The sequence below is a fragment of the Pimephales promelas genome, chromosome 19 (assembly GCF_988280905.1).
Source record: "Pimephales promelas chromosome 19, fPimPro1.hap1.1, whole genome shotgun sequence".
NCBI lineage: Eukaryota > Metazoa > Chordata > Actinopteri > Cypriniformes > Leuciscidae > Pimephales > Pimephales promelas.
Window position 1 is genome coordinate 10267586 of NC_142787.1, and position 11695 is coordinate 10279280.

The window sequence follows — 11695 nt, forward strand, 5'->3', positions numbered from 1 at the left end:
TTTTTTTTTATAAGGCTTCTTCTTGTTTCGAACTTCATGCATGTGTATTGAATGTTAAACAAGTTCATAATGATAACAACAAGACTGTTTATCTTGGTGATGTGTAGCCTACAGAGGCTTCACACAGACAGTGACTAAGTGAGATCTGCAGAGCGCGTGCGATTACCTGCGTCTGTTTTTGAAGTCGTGAAAAGGTTGCCGTGTCAAAGAAAAGCGAAATATTTGTCGTATCATCATTTTAAGCTTCACGTCACGGGTATTTTCCACAAATGCGCGTCAGCAGCAGCGCTGGTCAGCATCCTACAGCGCGAGGAAGCCGCAGAAAATATTATCACAGAGTCACGCATTGAATCAATGCCATATTGGTCTCTAATAAGTGAAGCATCAGCTTCCGCGTTACCCATGCGACGCATTGCTGATCAGCTGAGCCTTGAAAAGTGGAACTCAAAGTTAAAAATAATTAATATCTTGTTTCATTACATCTCTTTTAACGAATCAGCTTCTTTGAACGTGTTCGTTGAATGAACGGTTCAAAGTCCGTTGTCATAACAATATGCGCGCTGAGTGAAAGCCTTTCAATCATGCTTTCAATGCGCATATAGACGCTGTTTAGTTTCGGTTATTGGTTAAATGACCTCGTTTTTGTCCACATCGTAAACTTTATTTATATAGCAACAAATACTTATAAATTAAATAAATAAATAAATGGCGGTAATACCGCATATCGCGCTATTGAGACACTCAACATTACCGCAAGGGAAATTCCATAACCGCGACAGCCCTACCCAGCAATGGCGATGATGAGCTTCTCCTCCATTTTCTCTGAACTACTGTTTTGGTAGGAATGAAACTTTACATCGTATGTTTCTCCACAATTAGTCCACGCGAAGGAAGTCTATATCTGATCGGTTGCTGGCGTTTTTGCAGCTGAACTGCGTCATAGCTACTTTCAACTTTATGATTGACGCTCTGGTCCCTCAAAACGCCTAAAACGGTGGATTTGACGCTCCTTGCAGCGGAGAGAAGAGAAAAGCCAGCTTCCATTGAAAATGAATGACTTCCAGTAGCTTTGGAAGCTCAAGTCGGCGGCGATGTGTACGTTCAGTAACACATGCAATGGTACAATGATCACTTATATTGTTTGAAAAATCACCAACAGCAACATATTCATGTTCTGCATTTGTTAAAATAACATCAATGATTGTATTTACCTGGCTGTAAAGGATTTATCCTGGTAACACAATTTAGAAGCTGTGTTAGATTTAAAGAATCACAAACCCGCGTTATGTTCTCAGACTTCTAGGTCATCCAATCCCAGTTCAAGTCACCTGGCAAGATCAATTCAGATGAATGATTAAGCCTCTGACAGACTAGTGATGCTATCATTAATGGCAGAAGGGGGCTTATAGCAACTGATGAAAATAAGTGGAACATTTGCGATTCTTATTTCCACTGCTAGAAGTTATAATTGCTTAAGACAGAAGGTTTTAACTAGGGCTGTCACTTTACGTTCGAAAATCGATCGCACAATCGATCGGACCAAGCAACACAAGTTTCGAAAACGCAAAATGTAGGATGTTGGAAAATAACAATGTCTTTTCTGTTGACCAAATGTTTTTTTTTTTAAATATTTGCTTTTACTTCAATGCAAGTGAACAAGCATGCCATTATTTGTTGCGTAGTGACGTGTGTGTTCAAGTAAGCCAGAAATGCGCAGATTCTGCTCAATTTGTTGTATTTAATATATCATGATCTCACGAGTTGTGTATTTTCTCTAAATCCACGCAGATTTGGCTCACACGAACTTCCCCAGCAAAAAGTGAGTAAACATAGAAACACGCCAGATTGGCTCGTGATCAGCGTTGCCCGCCAAAGTTCATTTTTACCCGCATTTAGCGAATTGGAGGAAGTTGATCTCAATCCCTTAATTTTGTGCTCCTGTTTGTTATTGTGAAAGAAACTTCACGCCAATAAATCATCATAAATATTGCTGACTTGTGTGTCTCTCAAGCGCCCTCTTTACGTTAGTCCTAATGCCTGTTAGGTGTCCGTGGATTTGCCTATATTTGGTGTTGAAAATGGAAACGACTTCACTGCAGACATGGAAAATCGGTTTTACAATCGATTCAATGAACACTTATGTCTCAAAAATCGAACAGCAACAGCTTTAGTTTTAACTAAGTTTCAGACACTACTACAACATCTAGGTTTAGAATCATGGTTTAGAGATCATGAACCAAGTTTTAAATATATCTAATTTGGGAACAAGACTTCTAGCATTTATGTGAAGAAATAGGATTAACATTTTAGAGAAAAATCTCGACGCACCAGATACCTTGCTGTAATGTACAGGGGGCCAATGAATATCCCTACAGGAAAACACATCCAGAACCAATAATTCAAAAGCATCTAAAATGAGCACATTGTACAGGGAAGCAGTGGTCAGATCAGCATTTAACTGTCCATTTGACAGTAAAGAAACCATTAATATGGCTAAGAACACATGCATCTTCAACTTGTGGCCCACTCAGGATGCAGCACAATCGATTTGTTTGCCCTCAGAATTATAGATTTTAGCTAAGATTGTTTTTACAGTGTTTTTGGCAGAAAATAGGTTTAAGAAATATACTGTTGCGAATATTTGCATTGCAAAACTCTGAATATTACTGAACTTTTTAATAATTGCTTTCTCATTTTTAATTTTCCTGTTAACAGATCCTGTTTTAGGATCATTAGGATTTAGTTTTTCATTGCGACATGATATACAATTAAGTCAATTAAGGTCAGATTTCGATAGAGTGAGTCAGAAGTCATGCGTGTAAAGAGCGGGCAGCTCAGAGGCCAAGCCCTGTGTTTGCACTTTCACCTGAATTCTCCGGGGTCATGTGACCCAGCGTCCAGAAGAACGAAGCACTTCCTCTTTTACAGGTGATTAAGAGTCAAACATTCCAGAACAGCAGGAAACTATTACCGTGGTTACCTCTGACCTGCATACAGCCCATAATCACACTCGACTCTATCTGATCATCAGGTTTCAGCCATCTGACGCCTCCTACTGGGGAAACATCAAGATATTTCAGGATTACCATGACAATTTATATGAAAAGTAAACTGAAATTATGTTTTCTTGTAAAACACACTTCAATAATCTTCTTTTTACAGTGTATGCTAAGTGTTTCCATTAATAACAGCGAGTTAAGAATCCTTACACACCAGATTTACATGAGGAGGAGGATCTAAATGCTCATTATCTTCTTCACGGAGCTTCAATGCTGTGGATGCTGTTTGTATTCTGTTCACTGTGTGTGGAAGATTCAGACATCTTTTGTTCAAGCAGTCCAGCGCTGTCGTCAAGGGGACGATCAGGAATGTCGCAGGTCCTGTGAGTGACGAGGGGCCTCACTAAGGTCCTATACAGTCGAGTCTGATTACTGGCGCAGGAGGGGGTCCCACAACAATGAGCTCTCGTTCCCGGGAACTACAAACAACCCGCTCTTCAGTCTATATATATATAAATATATATACACACACATACTTTTATTTTGGATGTGATTAATCATTGGCCAGCACTAATATAAATAAATATGTACAAGCACACATTTAAATACTCATATATCGCGTTATTACAGAATAAACAGTATAAAATTTTTCTTTAGTATGAAATTCTCTGATTTGTATAACTTCAGCAAAAATTAAAGGCAACAGATATAACCAAGATATATAAATACTTTAAATTATTTCTAATTAATTCAAATATGAATATATTTATTAGTATTATTTAATATAAACTCATTATAATTTATACGAAGAATAAAAATTGTATAAAAATATATATTTTAAATGTAAATAAAATATGTAAAAATATTACAAATTAAAATAATAATAAAGTAATGCAAAATATCTCATTTTGATTACTGTAACGTATACATAGATTCTATAAGAAAAGTTTGAAATTGTAAAGATATTCATGTTTTTGAAAGAGTCTCTTCTGGTCATCAAGGCTGCTTTTTTGTTTGATCAAAAACACAGTAAAAATATGAAATATTATTAAAATTTAAAACAGCAGTTTTCTATGTGAAGTGTAATTCATTCCTGTAATCAAAGCTGAATTATTAGCATCATTACTCCAGTCACCAGTGTCACATGATCCTTCAGAAATCGTTCTAATATTTTTTAAATAATATCGTTTTTTTACATATTAAAAGTGCTTTGATCAGAAGTCAAAACACATGTGACTATATTTACAGTGTAAACACTAATGTCCTCCCCTCCACCCACTCCTGTCAATCATTCACTGTATTTGGCAGATTCGGCACTTAATTTGACTCAATGAGTTTCTGAAGTCACGCTCAGAGTTTGATTAAATCAGCAGAAATATCCCTGTTAATAGCAAAGGAAGTTTAAGAGGATCGGGCCTCTAGATCAGACCCTCCATTGTGTTTGCTTTCTATTTGATTTGCACATGACCGTGAAACAACAATAGACGTTTAGGGGCCCAGATGAGATACATGAAACAAACAGGGGCCCATGTGTTCGCGTCATTTATAGGACTAACCCGTCTTTCTAAAGCAGTGAGGAGTTTTCCAGGACAGGAGTGTCTATTTTCCTTACAATGCCAGACACTAAACACATAAACACACACACTAGGGCTTCTGAGGGGTCCAGCATTTCTGGGGGTTGATTTTGGGAAGCGCTTCCCGGTATTCGGGGAAACAATGATGGGAACGCCAAGTTAGTATGTAAAGACAAAGATGTATATACAGTATATATATATATAGTGCTATAGTAAAGACAGAAAAACGCTAAACATGAGCTCACGGTTTATTCTGATCTCTTTTAAACTAGTTCTAACACTGTTTTGCTAATGTTCTTTGAAAACTTTGGAAAAAAAAAAAGCTTTGAAAACTTCATTTTTTAATGTATCTCTAAAAGTTCTGAAACAAGTAACATTTAAAAAAAAACATTATTAAAAATAATTAAACGCTCCATGAATGATGTATAGATAATGTTTTTTGTTTGAACGTTTTGAGAAGATTAATAAAGACCAGAAAAAATTACAAAAATTCTATTAATGTTCCTGGAAGAACAAAAAGGGACATTCATTATATTTCCAATTGAACAAAACCTCACAGGTTTCACAATTATCATTACCAGATAATGAATTAATAACAAATTAATTGATATCGAACACTAAGTATATCCAACCTTACCTGGATACACTCACGTTAAGCATTACACACTATATAGCATATCTTAACTCCTTAACGGTTGAATCGACAACTTATTAACTATATAATAAGCAATAAAAAGTCGGATATATTGTAGCATATGTCCAACTTTTTCTGTGTACATACAGTATACTCATGTAAAGCATATATATATATATATACTACTTCTACAGTGTACAGTACACTGATACTGTCAGATATTATAAAGACATTAAGATATTACAAATATCAACATCATAATTTTAGTAAAGCTGCTTTGAAACTGTAATGTAAAAAGTGCATTATAAATAAATCTGACAGGATTAATCTTAGTGTTTCTCTTCGGTGGGAAGGTTCGTGCAGTTTTAAAAAATGAGGTTTACCATCTACACACACACACACACACACACATGACACAGTTACCCTTTACCTGAACTTTCTGAGATCATGTGATGCAGCCGAACTGAGAACTTCCTCTTCACAGGTTATCAGAGTCAAAACAGTCCAGAGCACCAGGAAACGCGTTACCATGGTTACCCACGACCTCCACGCAGCCCATAATAGCTCTGAACTCGCAGTGAAGGGTGTGTCTGGATCAGCAGCATCTAAATTACAGACAGTACATCATTAATGACAGCACAAAGTTACATTTACAATAAAGTTACCCATGTGTTGACTGACAGCTCTGCTTTCCCCATGATCAGAGGAATCTGGAGCAAGTGAATAAAAATTAAATGCAAACTCAGATTAACGTGAAAAAATTAAATAACACAAGTATACTTTATGCATTTAATCTCACTTTATTTACCAGTGTCTTTGATTCTGACATTCAATGACCCACTTTATATTTAATTTTCAATGATACCAAATATGTTTAGTTATAATGTTATTATTATAAGCCCAATGAGAAAATTTGCCCGATATATTAAAGCTAATAAATAATGTATTATTTCCCTCAGCTGAGACACTTCAGATGCGCACTGTTCAACATGATGATTTTGAATTGCTTGAAATATGATTGAAATCACTTCAAAAATAGGTGATAAATACAGTAAAGTACAACATGTGCAGCACAATCTGTCATATCGGCTACATAACAACATAACAAGAACATTATAAAGGTGCGCTTTGGAGATGGATTTTAATGGTAGGAACATAGATAAATATAAATCCAAACTTTATATCATTTTTGAGAGCTTGATTGTCCCAAGCACACATTTATAATCTTCTCGTTATGATGTTATGTAGCCGATATGACAGATTGCGCTGAACATGTTGCACTGTATTTTTCTTTTTTGAAGTGATCTCAATAACATTTCAAGAAATTCAAAACCATCATGCATCAGAAGTCTCTCAGCCGAAGGAAATTATCCATTATTTATCAGCTTTAATATATCCGAGACATTTTCTTGTCAGACCAATAACGATAACATAAAAAAAAACATATATCAGCCGATACTGATTTGGTGGTCGATATATCGTGCATCCCTAATTTTTATTATTATATATATATATATATATATATATAGGACAATGGTTCATTTATGTGAAAACATGCAGTTCCTTAGATGTTAAATAAACCGCAGCAGTTCGACTTGTCTCGGTCAGAATCTGTTAAACGTAAAGACAGATGATTATATCTAAAAAATTAAATAACACAAGTATACTTTATGCATTTAATCTCACTTTATTTACCAGTGTCTTTGATTCTGACATTCAATGACCCACTTTATATTTAATTTTCAATGATACCAAATATGTTTAGTTATAATGTTATTATTATAAGCCCAATGAGAAAATTTGCCCGATATATTAAAGCTAATAAATAATGTATTATTTCCCTCAGCTGAGACACTTCAGATGCGCACTGTTCAACATGATGATTTTGAATTGCTTGAAATATGATTGAAATCACTTCAAAAATAGGTGATAAATACAGTAAAGTACAACATGTGCAGCACAATCTGTCATATCGGCTACATAACAACATAACAAGAACATTATAAAGGTGCGCTTTGGAGATGGATTTTAATGGTAGGAACATAGATAAATATAAATCCAAACTTTATATCATTTTTGAGAGCTTGATTGTCCCAAGCACACATTTATAATCTTCTCGTTATGATGTTATGATATATAAAACATGCAGTTCCTTAGATGTTAAATAAACCGCAGCAGTTCGACTTGTCTCGGTCAGAATCTGTTAAACGTAAAGACAGATGATTAAAGCAAAACCACAGTGATGCAGATTTGTCATTATGTGTAAACAATACATCATCATGAGGGATGAAGAGGGCAGTGGATGAGCTGGAGTAACACTGCCCTCTGCTGGACAGGTGAAGCAAACGCTCAAACATTAGCAACACAAACACGTCAATGCTAGTTGTGACTTGTTATTAGCTCTTGTTTATGTCTTTCATTATGATGGAGTAAAAGAAAGTGAAACTTTTTTAGGCATCATTTCCCTTTCTGTACTTTAAATTATTCTATGTATACTCTATTGTGATAAGACATATATGAGAAAAGTATGGGCTAAAAAACATTTAATCACTTTGAAAGACTTCTTAAATACTGAAAATTAATCCAATATAAATTTTACAATAAGGTCCCATTCGTTACTACCTTTAAACTAACAAAGAGAAACACATTGGTTACAGTATCTATTAATATTTGTTATGTTAATGTCATAATGTCAGTTAATAAAAACAAAAACTGTTTGTTAGTTCATACCAGCTCAAGTCAATTAAATAATATTAACAGATACAACTTTTGATTTTAACAATGTATAAGTAAATGTTGAAATTAACATGCTTTAATATAATTTATAAGTATAATGTATGACTCTAATAAAAGTTGCAAGAATTAGATGCTTTGTTTCCAGTCAAGACTTAAAGAAACTTGTGCATGCTTTCATCACCAGCTGGGTGGATTACTGTAATGGCCTCCTCACTGGCCTTCCTAAAAAGACTATAAGACAGTTGCAGCTCATACAGAACGCTGCTGCCAGGATTCTGAGCAGGACCAGAAAATATGAACACATCACACCAGTCCTCAGGTCTGTACACTGGCTGCCAGTTACATTTAGGATTGATTTTAAAGTATTATTACTGGTATATAAATCATTTAATAGGTTAGGACCTCAATATATTGCAGATATGCCCACTGAATATAAACCCAACAGATCGCTCAGATCATTAGAATCACATCAGCTAGAAATACCGAGGGTTCACTCTAAGCATGGAGAGTCTGCTTTTAGCTATTATGCCAGCCGCAGCTGGAACCAGCTTCCAGAGGAGATCAGGTGTGCTCCTACAGTAGTCACATTCAAATCCAGACTCAAAACACATCTGTTTAGCTGTGCATTTACTGAATGAGCACTGTGCCACTGTTCGTCCGACTGTTACTGTACTTCATTTTATTTTTTATTTTAAATTGTTTTAATTATTTACTGTATTTTATTTTTATTATTATGATTTTTTAATTATTCTGTTTTAATTATTCTGATTACTTTTGATTATTTTAATTTCTTAAAGCACTTTGAATTGTCACTGTGTATGAAATGTGCTATATAAATAAACTTGCCTTGCCTTGCCTAATAAGACATATGATAAAAGTTTGAGCTAAATTTATATTTCTAATGATGAAAAAAGAAAAAGAAAAAATTGAATATGAAATTTAATATAAGGTCCAATCAGTAATGTCAGCTCAGGTCCATTAAATAATATTAACAGATACAACATTTGATTTGAATAATGTATTAGTAAATGTTGAACTTAAAATTTGATTAATAAAAATGTTTCATTGTTAGTTCATAATATTAACAAGCTTATTAATGTGTTATCAAATAAACTGCCATATTAATTACTTTACAAAACTTTAATGTTATTATATAGGCTATTATTAGCATCCCAGGACAAAGAAGGTTTAAATTATGTTGCATTTTCATCACAGCATCATTCCAGACTTACATTATATGTGTGTGTTCCTGTAAATGTGGGATTAGGAGTCCTCTGGGAAGAGCTTGGACATTGACCAGGAAAACAACACATGAATGAACACAAGGAAATATACATCAGGAAATATAATATGACTGAGTTTCCTGACATTCTTGTGTTCTTTCATATTTATTAGTCTGATCTCAGCAGGGCTCATATTTTAATCTGCTCTACCACCTCACTTAGTTTTGGTTTGATGAAAGGTCCCGTTACCCTTGTAGACGTGGAGTCGCCCTCATTTCTGTGGTTAAAGTGTCCGCTGATCATTGATCTCTGATACTGTTATCAGCCGTTGATATAAACAGCGTTCGGCTCAATCCCGGTCTCACTGGAAACCTTTGAACATGATCCCGGCAAATCAGCGCCTGCTCGTCTTTCTGCTGATCTCTCTCGTGGCCTTGCAGGTACAGCGCTTCACTGGCAACTGTGGGAATATCAGAAATTATAAAGGCACCCTTTAAAATTTGCATTTTTTGGGCAAAGAATGTAACGCTACGGAGCCCCCAAAGGGACATGATGATATAATGTTTTATAATTGGCGGGAAAAAACATATTTCAGTGCTTTGCGATGTCAATTTTCAATGATGGTTGAAAAAAAAAATGGAATTATTGGAGGAAAAAAATCTAATTTGAAATATCATTGAAATGGCAGTATCATTTTTCCTCCCATCTCATATTTTTTTCATCAGCGTGTCCCTTTAAGAATTCCGTACTTACGGTAATTTACTTTTATCACGTTAGTTTAAAGCCTTAATTTGTGACGAGCTTCAATTAAACGCTGAAAATGTTTTTTTTTACCAAACTGTGATGAATTTAGACAATGACAAGAATTGTTTTTGTAAAGTTAAAGAGTTGTTTATGTCAACTTCTTTGAAACTTACTTTTCATAGTTTTATCATTTGGAATGCTTATATTTTATAATTGTATTAGTGTAATTCAAATTTTATTTTTGTATACAATTAAATCAAACAAATTTCTAAAATATTATTAAATACCAAACTAGTCAATAGTCAATCGTAGCTACTAGGGATAGACTGATATTCATTTCAACCGTTATATTTTTACTGTCATTCATTTATTTCTCTGTTGTTGGTTTTAAGTTTGCAACATTTGACCTGCTGATAATAAATGCATCAAATTTAAATGTTTTACTGCTGATTATAAAAGTTATTTATGGGCATCGATGGTTTTCATTAAGAACCTTAACAACCTTTTCAATCCACAAAAGGTTCTTTATAATGGAACAATTACTCAAATTACTCAAATGCTCTTCACATCCGTGATAAAACATAACAGTCGAGATGTTAGTTGCAAACGTAACCAGATCCTTTCGTGATCTGCACGTGAATGTTTCCTCCAGCTGGAAAAACAAGGATCTGTTCTCTTCGGTTTCCTGTGATTGTCCATGAGAACTGAAAGGCTTGGTTTATTCTGTAAAGTAACACACACGCCGATGAGGATCCAAAGGCTTCGGTCAATCATTGTCAGCACAGCTGTTGCACAATGTTTGACACGCCATTGTCGATTTTCTAAATTTAGTAGCTCAAAAGTCTAAATTTGTCGATTCGGGACATTGATCGCCCTTCAAAGTGCCGTGATATTGTGATGTTTAAATAACCTTCATCTCTGGATCTCAATGAACTGAAAGTGAAGTTGTGCTCGTCTTTTCTTATATCCGAATGAAAACTGCTTCTCAAACAAGAATAAATGTAGGGGCGGGGCTTGATTTCGTCTGTGTTGAATTGATTGGACGGTTGCTATTTTCTATTGGCTGATCTCATGTGATTGACAGGTTGTCTCTCTCCGTCCACAGGTCCAGTCGGCACCCGTAGATTCTGACTGGGCAACTGGACTGATCCATCGGGCCAAACGTTCGTTACTATGGCGATGGAACACTCTGAAACCTGTGGGTTCTGGATGTAGAGATCACTATGAGTGTGGAACAAACTACTGCAGGTGAAGCATTAAAAGGGCCAAAAATGCATTTAAAGTTTGACTATATGCATGTTTCAAATGTTCTTAAAATTGTTGTTTATAGCTATTCTAATCCCTTTAAAGGGCTAATTAAATGCTTAAAATTAGGGTCCATTCGTTAACGTTAGTTAATGCATTAAAATTTTTATTTATTCGTCTTTGTTAATGTTATTCAGTAAAAACACAACTGTTTATTGTTAGTTCATGTTAGTTCAGATACATTAATTAATAAAAGCAACTTGATTTTTAATGATGTATAATTAGAAAATGAATATTAACTAAGATTAATAAATGCTTTTCATGCAGTTAACTAATATTAACAAACATAAAACTGTTACCAGAAAAAATTAATACTGACATGCAATGACGCTTTGCATTCAGGTTCGATTTGTTAACATTAGTTGAAACATACATTACATGAACGAGCAATAAACAAAACTGCAGCATTTAGATCATTAATCTTAAATGTTAATTTCAACATTTACTAACATTTCTAAAAATCATAATATTAGTTAATGC

At 34.6% G+C, this 11695-nt stretch overlaps 1 protein-coding gene and 1 long non-coding RNA gene across 5 annotated transcripts in view; one reads left to right on the forward strand and one right to left on the reverse strand.

Annotated features, from left to right (window-relative positions):
- LOC120460949 (liver-expressed antimicrobial peptide 2) overlaps positions 1 to 11695 on the forward strand; it is a 30163-nt gene that overhangs the window by 17054 nt on the left and 1414 nt on the right. For 2 of the 4 annotated variants that reach the window (XR_016147723.1, XM_089123752.1), the window contains exon 2: positions 11016 to 11158. Coding sequence is in view for 3 of the 4 variants with exons in the window: in XM_089123752.1 (XP_088979878.1) it covers positions 11016 to 11158 (143 nt within the window). In the remaining variant the exon portion in view is untranslated. Of the gene's footprint in view, positions 1 to 9442; positions 9607 to 10832; positions 10912 to 11015; positions 11159 to 11695 lie in introns of those variants that run through there. The other 2 variants (XM_039649002.2, XM_089123753.1) reach the window with 2 other exon arrangements.
- Positions 5637 to 9525, reverse strand: LOC120460951 (uncharacterized). Its single transcript, XR_016147724.1, has 3 exons — positions 9416 to 9525; positions 5873 to 5917; positions 5637 to 5812 (listed from the first exon to the last, which is right to left on the reverse strand). It is a non-coding gene; the product is annotated as an uncharacterized LOC120460951 (long non-coding RNA).